Source organism: Acomys minous (genome assembly GCF_964271855.1).
Source record: "Acomys minous genome assembly, chromosome: 10".
Classification (NCBI taxonomy): Eukaryota; Metazoa; Chordata; class Mammalia; order Rodentia; family Muridae; genus Acomys; species Acomys minous.
Window position 1 is genome coordinate 119,828,093 of NC_140491.1, and position 13,750 is coordinate 119,841,842.

The following is a 13,750-nucleotide window of genomic DNA, read 5'->3' on the forward strand; positions in this document are numbered from 1 at the left end:
ATTAGTGTTTGCCATTTTCTCCACTCTAATGCTGCACCTTTACTTTGAATATTGTACTATTTAGAAGGAAAGCACTGTGATAAAATCACACAAAAAGAATTATTGGCCCAGTCCCAAAGGGCTGAATAGAATTCTCCATTATGGGACAATTGCTTGTTTTTCATTACTTATAATTCATGTAAACATTTATTTAAAATATTGTGGAATCTTATCTTTTAGGTATTAAAGTGCTTTAATTAGCATGTACATATGTAAATTTTTCAACTAAAATTGTTTTGGCTTTATCTGTTGGAAACCCTGTTAGTGGCTTCCTGTACTATTTTTATCACTCGCACTAATATTTTCTCTCATGTTCTCATTCCCTCTCTCTGTCTCTGCCTCTGTCTGTCTGTCTGTCTGTCTCTGCTTCTCTTCCTCTCTTTTCTTTCCTTACTCCTTATCATCTTTCTTTTTTCTCTGCTACCATCTTTTTTTCATTATTATATTCCCTTCTTCCTGTCTGTCTTTTCCTCTCTTCCTCTCTAGCATTAATATTTACTTAACAAAAAATTCAATGTATAATCAGTATGTTATAAACATTAATTAATTGAAAGAGAAAAAAGAGAATACAGTGCATGGGAAAGATGGTTCAATAGGAGCTGTTATGAAAAACTGGAACAGATATAATCTAAATACAACATAAATTATCAATGAATAATTTTTTAAAAAGATGAACATCTTCATGTTCTTGGAAATGTTCCTTCCAAATTAGCTATCAGATTGCTCCTGGATAGTTAGTGACAGCAATGTCTTTAATTTATTGTCCCAACCAGAAGAGCTTCTGGTTATTTTGTAACTCAGTTCTGCTTCAATCCTGTGCCCTTTGCTTGCCCAGGACTGGCTTCAAACCTGTAAGCCAGCCTTCTCTAACTTTTTATTATGCAATGTGGGGCTATCATAAGCATGTCTTTATTAACCAAGAGGGTCTTACAGTTACAGTGCTTTGAAAGAATCACATGGACTTGTCACTAGTCTCTTTAAAGCAGCCTTCACATCCTTGTTCCTCAGGCTGTAGATCATGGGGTTCAGCATCGGGATCACCAATGTATAAAACACAGAGGCCATCTTATCAGTATCTAGTGAGTGGTTAGTTTGAGGTTGCAAATACATAAATAGCAGTGTCCCATAGAAAACGGTGACAGCCATCATGTGGGAAGCACAGGTGGAAAAGGCTTTTTTCCTTCCTTCTGATGAACGGATCCTTAGGATAGACAACACAATGTTGAAATAAGATACTAACACTATACTCATGGAAAAAAACAAGTTTGTAGCTGCAGATATAAAGACTACAGTTTCGGGTAGGTAGGTGTCAGAACAGGACAGTGCTAAGAGAGGAACATTGTCACAGTAAAAATGGTTGATTTTTTTTGAGGAGCAATAAGACACAGAGAACACACAGGATGAAACAACAATAGCTGTGCAAAAGCCATAGAAGTATGTGAGGGACACCAGCAGAAGGCAGACCCGCCGAGACACCACAACCATGTACATCAGAGGGTTGCAGATGGCCACGTAGCGGTCATAGGCCATCACAGCCAACATGAAGATCTCTGCTACAATGAAAACCAGGAATCCTCCCAGCTGGGTGGCACATTCGTAGTATAAGGTGGTTTTCTCGGCGACTAAGAAGTTGACCAGCATTTTAGGGGCAATGACAGTGGAGTTACCAAAGTTGATGACTGCCAGGTGTCTGAGGAAGAAGTACATGGGAGTTTGCAGTCGCGAGTCCACGGTGGTGAGGGTGATGATGCCCAGGTTCCCTGCTGCGGTCAGCATGTAGATGATGAAGAAGAGAAAGAAAAGGGGTAGCTGCAGCTCTGGACGGTCAGAAACACCGACAAGAATGAACTCAGTGACATGAGATATATTTCTAGAAGCCATGTAAATGTTGTGAGGTCGTCTGGAAATGAAAAGAAAGACATACAAAGTTATGGAAGTATTTTCTACCATTGCCGTTAGATAGAAGAGCAGTCCTGAGGGGGAGGTTTTCTTGAATTATGAATGAGTTACAATTCAACTGTTGAACTCAAGGTTTTCTGCCTAAATTTGTGCTGAAGTAATGTGAGGAAATATCTAATTATATAGGAGGTGCTGCGATTGGTAAGAGCTGTGGGCCTCTTTACCTTCATACGGAAGGATAGTCACACTGTTAAATGGCAGAATTTGAAGCTATGATTCATATATTATATATTGTTGAGTAAGAGAAAGGCATGAGGATTTGTATGATCTTTAATAATTCAAATATCATTAAACTGAGACTTGTTATATATGACACATACATGTTTACAGCAAGCATCCTTCCCATTTTCTATAGGATATCATATAAAGTCATTAGATGGAAATTTAACTTAATTTTCTTATCACCACACCTGTTAACTTTTTGTTAATTTTCTGCTTTATTAACTAATGCAGAATTGCATGAAACTATGTCCTTAGGCATATTTTTAAGGATGTTGAAATCTTTCCACCTTAGAAAGGGTTATATCAAAATGTTAATGTTTCTGTAACAACTTGACATTATACATAGGACATCCTAACTTTTAACTACACTTTCTATTCTTGTCCTAAAGCCTCATATCCCTTTCATTATGTTTTAATGAATAATAATCTTCTTAAATTTTGAATATTTTATAATGCATAAAATGAACTCTGAATTTAATCATTTACATGAATCTTTTAATATTTTAATTATTACTATAATACTGGACACATTTATTTATATATTCCTAAGATAATAATATGCATATTCATTATAGAATTTTGTGTCATTTTCACATGATCAGTATATTACTAGAGCTGTTTAAAGATGACCATTTGTCCTAACTAGACAGCTGACATGCCTTTAGCATTCACAACTGATGGCACTTGACCCAGTAAATCACACAGTCATCCTTCATCTACAAATTTGCATGTAAAGTTTGGAGTGTCAGGTCATAATTAGTTTTTCTAAAATTTCCAATAAGATACAAGAGCTCTTGATACGTTCCCTCTTTCTAAAATGGAAAGAAAAAAAAAACTTAGACCCAAGCTGCAGCTAGAAAAGAGAATTTAAAAGGAACAATGGAAAATGAAATCAGTTATATGAAACTCAAGTAAATCTTAACATTACGTGGCAGCTGATGCCTTTGTCTGTGACGACAAATATCACTCTGTTCTTTCGGTTTCTTTGTATCATTTTTTTTAATATGTTAAGTATTTATCTGAAATTTTGCTCTTACAAAACAATTTGAAGCTTCAGATAAATCATGTGATTTGTCTTTCTTCATCTGATGTTTGAAGTACAGGCCCAGTAAACAAAATTTGTGAGATGAACGTGTGAACATGATCAGTGCAGTAGGCACCAGGTGTGATTAGTAAATACATTTAGGGTTTCACTGAGACAACCAAGGAGAGTAATTTGGCATGGAATAATTGGGTGCTTCTGTCAAAGCAACATTTGAATTCAAGCTTAAATAGACAACGGAAAATAATTATGTAAAGAATCAGAGAGAGTAGAATTTTCCAGGATTCTGAGGCATAAGAAATATGGGAGAAACACTGTTCTCTTCAATAAAATATGAGTTATTACAATGTTTCTATATATGGGAAGGAGAGATCAGAGGGGAGTGTGTAACTGGGATTTTTTAAATTCAGGAATTGGGGAATTAGTAGTATCATGTCTGATATTACATTCAGAGCTATAACACTATATGGATTTTGTACTTGCTTTCCTTATTTGTGAATCATGGGGAAATTTTAAGAGGCAAATTAACGAGATTAACTTGATTCGAAGCATATTATGTTTTGCTGTCATGAGGATTAAGGATTATAGGGTTTGAAAAAGGCTAGAGGTCCAACTTAAAGGGGAATCCTAGACCATAGAAAAACCATGTTATCAGTTTTTAATGTGCTTTTTGGAGTGACATAGAGCTAGGTAGGCCAAAGTGTAGAAGATGAGTTTGAAAGATAAATTTCACAGCCAGAAGAATAGTAAGATGATATATTCAATGCATTGAATCATATATGGGGCACGAAATGCCAGATTATGCATATCATGTAGATTGTTGGGGATACTTGGGAATCAGGTCAATGTCCATTAATTGTTTGAATGATCATAGGAAGTGATTTAAAATGTACTAATTCAGGTTCTATTTTCACTATAGGGTGACTTTCATGCTTGTAAAGTACTTATTACACATTTAGTGACTCAAATATTAGGGGTGTCTGTGTTACAGGTACTTGAGATACTATGACAAATATAGGGGTATAATATTAAGCCATTTATCATAAGACATTTGTGTCTTTGATTTAAAACAAAAGTTGGCATGCTGCTCACCCAATACCCGTCACTGACTTTAAGTGTAGAAAACCCAGCTTAATATTAAAAGAAAATGTTGTAGGTTTAATGGTTGGCACTACTATCTCAGTACACCGACAGCTGGGAGGATGGTGAGTTATGTCAGTGTCCAGCCGAGTACCAGGTGCATAGCAAGGCACTACTTCATAAAGAGAGAGGAGAAGGTGCTGTGGTGCAGCTCCATAACCTCAGGACAAGAACACGCCAAGGCAGGGTTATGGGGCATCTAAGATCGTCCAGAGCCTAGCTTTCAAACACAGCGGAAGGAGGCAGAGAAGTTTATTTTGAATTTCCTATATTAGGTAAATGAACTAAGTGCAAATTTTAGAAAGCATGTTTGCTCTTTAGGAATGTTACCCATAAATATGAAACAGGCTTCAATAAACTGGGAAGGCTGTATATGATGCTCCAGTGTGATAGAGTTGTGGGTGACTGCTCAGGCAGCAAGCAGTCTCTGTCATTTTCTCGTTTTGGAAGCCGCTAACTTGCACTTCCAGTTCACTCAGGTAATTAATTTTATTCCTTCTCAAGCCTCCGGTAGGGTTGAGGACCAGATAGTTTAGTTTTACAATTAAGCTTAGTTGTTTAGAGTTAAGATGTTTTTAGGCTCAAATAGAGGTTTTAAGTTGATAGAGACGAGATATAATAGTTATTGATTTATATTCAGAATTTTAGACAAACCAAGGTAGGAAAATGTTTACTTCAAGCTGGTAAATTCAAATAGCCAAAACACTATGAATGTAACATTTTTATAATTCCTGAATGTTTCATGTTATTTTTTGCTTTAGACAATTTATTGTCTCTGTATATGTAATAATATAAATGTATACGTAAAAGTAATGATACAAAAAAAAAAATAAACTGGGGTTCTGGTATTCCAGTAGGTAAAGTCCTCTGTTTCAGCAGATACTCCTCTCAAATGGAAACCCAGTACTATTCTACATGATTAAAGTGTTCACTTTAACAGACTCTAAACTAAAATGGAAGCAGGTTCATTTTACTGTCTGATGGATGGCCTTAGTAAGTGTGCTCCACTTTTTAATTGATTGTATATTTTAAAACACTATATTTGTATGCATATGTGGCATATGTGATACTTTTAAGTGTCTTTATAAGGCAGTCTTACTTTGCAGTGTTGACTGATCTGTAACTGACTATGTTAGCCATGTTCTGTTTGCTCCAACCATCTAGAAACTTGGATTATGACTGTGTACTCCCACACATGCATATAGTTACATTTAACATACTGTTTCAAAAAATTTGCATTCTTGAGGGGGTGTAGTTTGTTTAGAGCACTGTATCTTTTAATAAGATAATAATGAAAACATAAGATTTTCTTTTTTGATAATATAAATGAAATGACAAAATCATTTCACTGAGAAAAATGCAATTTCAGGGCTACGTTACTTAATACATGAGACACAATGATAATTCAATTTAAAAACATGAATGTCTAATCACTACTCCACCCTGTGTTAATAAAAATAGTTGCAATCTGCTGAAAAAAATTTAGTTTGAATATTTTACTACTTGATTATCAGCTGTTCATACTCTTCTAAAATTAAAAGGGGGCACAGTTTGCTTTAAGACATAATTCAATTTTTAAAGTCTTTATACGATAATACAAAATATTCAACCCACCTGGAATGGATATTAGACTTTATGTTCTTAGGCACAAATCTCTACATGGCTGCATCTATGAGTTGATTCAGCTCTATGAAGCTTTGAGAGCCAAACTGTGAAGAATTGTGATGCAAGGATCCATAAATAGTCTTCTGTGTCCTTTGGGAAGATGCCACAAGGACTGGTTCCTTAACAAGACTCCCCTCTAGGATTTAATCCAGTCATAAACAGGTTTTTTCTGTCCTCCTTCCCTTCTTTCTTTTATAAGACAAGGTCCCACAGCATATCGCTAGGATACATGGGAACTCGCTACCCTCCCATGTGCTGTAGTCTGATCCTGTATTACTGAACTTGATTACGCAAACTCTATATATGTAAATTCTAATCCTAATATCTAAAAATAGCAATGTATTTAGAAATTGGAAATTAAAAGTGAGGTGATTGGTAAAAATAGACTCCTGTCTATTTGCATTATATATTATAGACACTTGTATTTGAACATTGCACGGCAATATATACTTTTAAAAAAAAAGGATTGTGAGAAACAACGAAGATAAAAATTAGGGTGTGGTAATTTACTGCTAATGGTGGTTGGATAAAGAAACTAGCATAAGGCCAGGTGTGGTGGCACATGCCTTTAGTCTCTTCACTCAGAAGGCAGAGGCAGGCAGATCTCTGTAAATTAGAGACCACTCTGGACTATGTAGGGAGTATAGGATACCCATAGCTAGACATAGATAAACACTATCAAAACATAGATGGACACTATAAGCAAAAAAATAAAAAGTATACGTGGTATATTAGTTACTGGGGGTGTACACAAAAATTAACCACAGACAAGGAGGCTTGTATAATGAAATGATATTTTGTTGTTGCACAAGCTCAGAGACCAAGGTGTCACTGATTTACACTATTCTTGCTTAGAGCTACCTTTGCACTATGTCCTCATATCCTCTTATTTGAATTAATTATGTGTTGGGTATATTTATTATCTCTATCCTAATTTTCTGAAATGTAGTAATATTTTAATTAAAATAAAACCAAACAAAAAGAAATGGACTTGGACTTTCATTAACACTCTAACAACCCTTCATTTTTTTTTTCTTTACTGGAAGATAAATTACTGTTGAAATTTTATTGAGTAAATTTTACACATACATTATGGAATATTATTTTTTACTTTTTTCTTTAGTGTTGAGATATAATTCAATTATATATTTTCCCTTCTCTTTCCACCATCCAAGCCCTCACATATAATCCTCTTTGTTTTTTTTAAATTGATGGTCACTTTTTCCATTAATTTTCATTGCATGCACATGTGTATATGTATATATATTCCTAATGCTGATCAGACTGTATAATGCTATCTGTAGGTATATTTTCAGAGCTGACCATTTGGCATAACAAATTGCTGTGATCTTTCTTGGACATTCTCCTACCCTTCGCATTCTTTAACTGCCTGTAGTTCATTGTACAGGGTGCAGGCCTCAGTCTTTCTCTCATGAACTTCAGCATGTCTACTGATTTCCTGATTCAGTTCACATTTAGATATGTTACTGAGGCTTTGTAGGTACGCCTTATGATGTCTCTGAGAGACAGATCCTCACAGAAAACTCTCTGGTCATCCTTAGGATATAGAATCGTTTAGCTTTCTCTTCCAGAATGTTTTGTGAGCCTTTGGTGCTGGATAGTTCTCTGGTGTGTCCATGAGACCACAGCCTACAACTGTGTATTTTGATTGTGATTTTTATTTCTAATCATCTTTCTGTGTTGCAAAGAGTAGTTTCTTTGATGAGAGGTGAGGGCTTATATTTATCTGTGGCTGTAAAAAAAAACATATTTAGATTGTTGTTAGAGACTGTGCTAGTTAAGTAAAACGGTAGTTGTGGACTTTCTCCAAGATCTGTGATGTCATGATCCCTGAGTATCTAGCTAGACTTCCAGACCCAGGATGGTTTCCTGCCTGTTGAAGGGACCTAATCTGATTAGAGAGTTACTGGTTTCCACCAGTGTGTGTGCACTGCTACCACACTGTTAGGGTTATCCTTTCATGTTGTTTGCAGTGTGGTTCACATGTATTAATGCTGGCTGGTTCTTGCCTTTGGAAGGTTGCAAGGTGCCTACTAGTACCGTGAAAGCTAATCCTCCGGGAGGAATTATTCAGGTTGGTTACAGTTAATGAACTTAGGGATGGTATTTCTGAAGTATCTGATGGCTTCTGCAATAAGGGCATGCCTTCCACCTCTCAGGAACATCCAAGAACAATAGCAGTAGGCTGGATAGTTTGTGAGTCCCTTGGAAAGTCTTACCAACTATGTATATGATTGCGTTATTTTTAGATAAATAGTTAATAGTGTGATTCCCTTATGATTCCTTATGATGTTCTCCCTCCTTAAAAATTTTGAGAGTAAGTTACATACATATAACTTGGTATGTTGTTTTGTCTTTTAATTTTCTTTTACTTTATTTTAACTTTCACCATAGAAAACATACATCATTTTATTACATCAGTCTAGAGATGAACACAAATTCATGCCAGACACATCTTGGGTACTCATAGCAACTATAACAGCATTTATAAGACTTGTGTAAGCCTAAGACAGACAAACTACTAGCAAGAAAAAGAGATGGAAACCAAGTTCTATTAGACACCATCTCTATTAGAGGAGCTATTTAGGCCTGTTATCTCCAGTAGAGGAAGGATCAATTTTCTCTAAAAGTGTGAGTTTTGGTAAGTCAGTGATGATCCAGGGAAAGGCTACATATGCAAGACTATTGGAACAGAAAAAAGTAGCCTTAAAGTAAGTAAAAGAGACTCAGTGTTTGCTGGAAGGGATGGTAGGTAAATATGGGAAGAGTTAAAGGGGGAGGGAAAATATGATATAAATCTAATATACAAAATATCAAAAAACTAATGAAAAAGCATATACAAAAATACCTAGTGTACACTGATGACATTTGAAAATACATTTCCAGGCCTGAAGAGGGAGGGAGGGTGGGAACGGGAAGGTAAAAGTGAGGAGATAACAATTGAGATGTAATGTGAATAAATTATAATAAATAAAAAAAATTTTAAAGAAAAACATTTTCCAAGAAATAGAATATTAAATCATCCAAAACTCACTCCTAGTGTTTCTTCACAATAAATTCTTTCAAATCATAATCCATGAAATAATAGATAATTTAATTGTTTTACAAATTAATCTAAATATTCCATGCTGCTTATTTAGTGCTACTGGTTTTTAACTGTATTACTTAATGCATAGATAATTTCATTGTGTTTCACTTTTGAGTAGTAATTCATGTTATGAATATGTCTTAATTAATATTTTAATGTTATTTTAAGTATACCTACTTGTAACTTATTTTATTCTAGCCCCAGTGAAACAGATCCATACAAGTACACAAATGTAGGCATATCAGGCATGATTTAATAATTTACACTTCTTAGATAACTCACGGATCCTCTATACATACATACATTTTGAAATATCTATTTCTTAACATTATTGTGTCTCTTTTATATTATTAGCTCTTGTGTAATGATGTTTTAGTATATTTGTGAATCCTTTGATTTTTCTTTAACTAAGAATGTTTTTAATTTTGTGAATCTTTTCTCTACTCTAGAGAAGCAGCATAAATCTTCCCTGAGATACTCTGATTTGATTCTGTGTCGACATCTGTGGTAGTAATTTTTAAAAATAATTAAAACTTCACATACGGTAGAAAATAAACATTTGAAATTGTACTTTGATTTCAAACACATTTTGTTGAATTAAAGAATGAACCATATTAATAGTTAGGCTAAAATCTTAGTAGGGTTTCTTTGCCTAGCCATTTTTGCTTAGCAGTTTAATACTAAATAGCTTCCTATTTTCTGCAGAAAATTAGACATCTTTGAAAAATGTATCAAGAAGGCAATATATTAATATATGATTAAAGAAACTGTGAGATACAAGCTGCAGCTGTCTATAACAGAGTATGTGGAAGTCATTAGGCTCATGATATTTTAAGAACATAATAGAACTACAGTGTTTCAGAATCCATGACATTTTACGTAAGCTTTCAATCGAAACAATACACACAATGGCTCCTGCACTAACAGTTATCTTCACTGTATAATCACTAGTATATATTTTATAAAATGTTTCATAGTAAAGCAGTATTTGGACAGATGATCATAATTCATTTGAAGTCTTAATTGCACCATGATTTATCACCTTGCACAAAAGCTAAAGTTCAGGTAGAGTAAAGACATCAACATAAAGGCAGACACATGAAATTCGTTAGAAGAAAAAGTTGGGAAGAGCCTAGAACTCACTGGCACAGGAGACAACTTCTTAAACAGAATACCAACAGCTCATTCTCTAAGATCAATAATAAATAAATGAGGCCTTGTGAAACTGATAAGCTGCTGTAAGGCCAAGACACTGTCAACAGAACAAAACAACAGGCTACAGACTGAGAAAAGATCCTTATCAGCAAAGGGCTAATATGCAAAATATATAAAGAACTTAAGAAACTAAACACCATCACCAAATAATCCAATTAAAAAATGGGGTACAGAGCTAAGCAGAGAATTTTCAACAGAGGAATATCGAATGACTTGGAAGCACTTAAAGAAATGTTCAATGTCCTTAGTCATCAGGGAAATGCAAATCAAAATATCTCTGAGATTCCATCTTATAGCTGTCAGAATAGGTAAGATAAAAAACCCAAGTGACAGCACATGCTGGCAAGGATGTGGAGAAAGGTAACACTCCTTCATTGCTGATGGTAGTACAACCTTGTACAACCACTTTGCAAATCAATCTGGCGGTTTCTCAGAAACCTGGTAACAGTGCTACCTCACGCCCCAGCCAAACTTCTCCTGGCCATATACCTGAAGGATGCTCCTCTATACAAAGACATGTGCTTAACTTTGTTCATAGCAGCCTCATCCATAATAGCCAGGATCTGGAAGCAACCTAGATGTCCATAAACAAAGAAACTGTGTTACAATTACACAATATAATACAATTCAGTTACTAAAAACAAGGAAGTCTTGAAATATTCAGGAATCCTGAGTGAGGTAACGCAGACCAAGAAAGACAGTCATGGTATATACTCACTTATAAGTGGATATGAGCCAAATGATACAGGATAACCACACTACAAGGCACAGACATAAAACAAACAAACAAACAAACAAAAACCCTAAATAACAAGGGGGACCCTAGGGAGAGTGCTTAATTCTCATTCAGAAGGACAAATAGAATAGACACCAGAAGCTGTTGAAGAGGAAGAACAAGAAGGAGGCATACCATGGAGGTACTAATGCCAGGTCACAGAGGAAGAGGATACAGGTAGTTCAGATGAGACTTGATAGCCTGAGGTCACATGATGGGTCAGGAGATCTCCTCCTTTCTTAGGTCTATGGAAAGGGGTGAAGAGAGAGGGGGAGGGGGGGATGGAGGGTTTGGCTGTGTGTCAACCAGGGAGGGTGAGGCAAAGTGAACACATTAAAAATAAAAAATAAAGATAAAGTATTGCAACATGATGCTATAAGCAGAAACTTACCCACGATCACTCTCTATGTTCTCCAATTTAAAAACAGATTTCTGAATGTACAATTTATCCTTGATATATGAACTATTATTTCAAGTTGATTATAACTTCATTATAAGGTCTAATCCTTTAAATTTTACTTTAGATTATTTTTTACATTTTTTTGTAACTATATATCTTTTTTCCTCCCCTCTAGGTTAGGTGACATATTTTTCCTGGTATCATCTGTCATAATTTTAATATCTAGTGACTACTTTATAATATAGATTACTAATTTTATAGTTTGCATTGATTAAATTTAATTAAGATTTATTTTTCCTTTTTCAAGACTAAGTTTGAACAAAAGCTGCATTTTTTCATATTAAGAACTAGTTTTCAATGTAGTCTTGAATGTCATTTGAATATTTTATTTTTTAGTAGTATTTGTTTTTATTCTTTTGAGTTGGAAAAAACAGGTTTGCATAGAGAGAATTCTTTACGAAGACTGAAAGACTTAAGTTTGCTGCACATTTCCATTGTTTGATAAGTTCATGTGTCTCATAGTCTGACTTTGTATTAAAGCTGTGTTGAACGTTAAGGTGTTAAATGGGAATTCTGCATCCATGAGTAAAAGTTCTCTTAAGGGCCTCTTTCACTTCTTTGTTTCTTAGGCTGTAGATCAATGGATTGAGCATAGGAATGACTAGTGTATAAAACACAGAGGCCATTTTATCAATATCAAAGGTGTGGCTAGATTTGGGTTGCAGGTAAATAAAGAGCAGTGTTCCATAGAATACAACCACCACTGTCAGATGAGAGCTGCACGTGGAGAAGGCTTTGGACCTGCCCTCCTTTGAATTCATCCTGAGAATTGCCACAAAGATGAACACGTAAGATATGAGGACAATCAAGAGGGAGGAGAGCAAATTGCAGCCCGAGAAAATTAAGATAATCAGTTCCAATTCATGAGTGTCGGAGCAGAGCAGAGATATCAGAGGAACGCAGTCACAGTAAAAATAGCTGATGACATTAGAGCCACAGAAGGACAGTGTAAATAACTTAACTGTAAGAAGTAGGGACACAAATATACTGTAGAGGTAGGGTACCAGGACCAGGCCCCAACGCACTTTTCCTGCCATGATGATCACGTACAGAAGAGGTTTGCAAATGGCTACATAGCGATCGTAGGCCATGGCTGAGAGGATAAACAGCTCAGTGATGATGAAGACCTCAAAGAATGTTAGCTGCACAGCACACCCTATGTACGAAATCGTGTTCTGTTGCATAATAAAATTTACCATCATCTTTGGACCAATAACTGTGGAGTAGCCAAGATCAGTGATTGATAAATGTCTCAGGAAAAAGTACATAGGAGTATGAAGCTTAGAGTCTAAATGAGTCAGAATAACCATGCCCAGATTGCCCATCAGCGTGACCAAGTATATGATTAAAAATATTCCAAGGAGTGTTGCCTTGAGATCTGGGTTGTTGGTGAGTCCCAAGAGAATGAATTCAGTAACCTGGGTCCTGGCAGTGTGATTGGATTTCTCCATTTGTTTCAAAAGTGGAAACCTGTGCAGGGAGTAAATTTAACGTAAGTTATTTTTGAAATGCCATATGTCAGGGAACTTATAAGTAAGACACAGCTTGTAATCTGAAATCACCAGTTTTGCTCTATTTCAGGAGAAGTAGAGAAGACAACATTTATATTCCACAAAACTGTGGTACAGTGGACTTTAAAGGGGTCAGAAAAATAAAACAGCGTTAGAATGGTTGTGGTTGTGTTGCCATGTTTTGTTCTCTGTTTTGAGACTGGGTCTAACTGTCTAGCTCTGAGTGGCTGGAATTTGTGTCTCTGCATAAATAGCATCTTCTGTAGCTCTTTCTGACTTCAAATTAACTATGATGCTAAGGACAACCTAGAACTTCTGATCTAGCTGCTTCTAGCTGCTTCTAGCTGGGATTATAGACATTTGACATCACATGCAGGTATGAGTAGCCATTTTGATAAAAGAACTAATACCTTCTTAATTTGTTGCCAAGTTTTTTGAATAATGTAAAATCTTCTTATTTTATTATTTCTTTTTAAAATTTCAAGTTTTAGAGCACACACGCATGCATTCACAAACATTCTCCATCTCTCTCTCTCTCTCTCTCTCTCTCTCTCTCTCTCTCTCTCACTCTCTCACTCTCTCTCTCTCTCTCTCTCTCTCTCTATATATATAT

General features: G+C 35.5%; 1 protein-coding gene across 1 annotated transcript; it reads right to left on the reverse strand.

The window, feature by feature from the left end:
• Positions 1-972: 972 nt before the first annotated feature.
• On the reverse strand, positions 973-13,077 carry LOC311607352 (uncharacterized protein; the record flags this gene model as incomplete). The annotated part of the gene is made up of 2 exons (XM_084799004.1): positions 973-1,939; positions 12,131-13,077. 2 exons carry the CDS (start codon positions 13,075-13,077, stop codon positions 973-975), a joined length of 1,914 nt encoding a protein of 637 aa, XP_084655130.1.
• Positions 13,078-13,750: the final 673 nt, after the last annotated feature.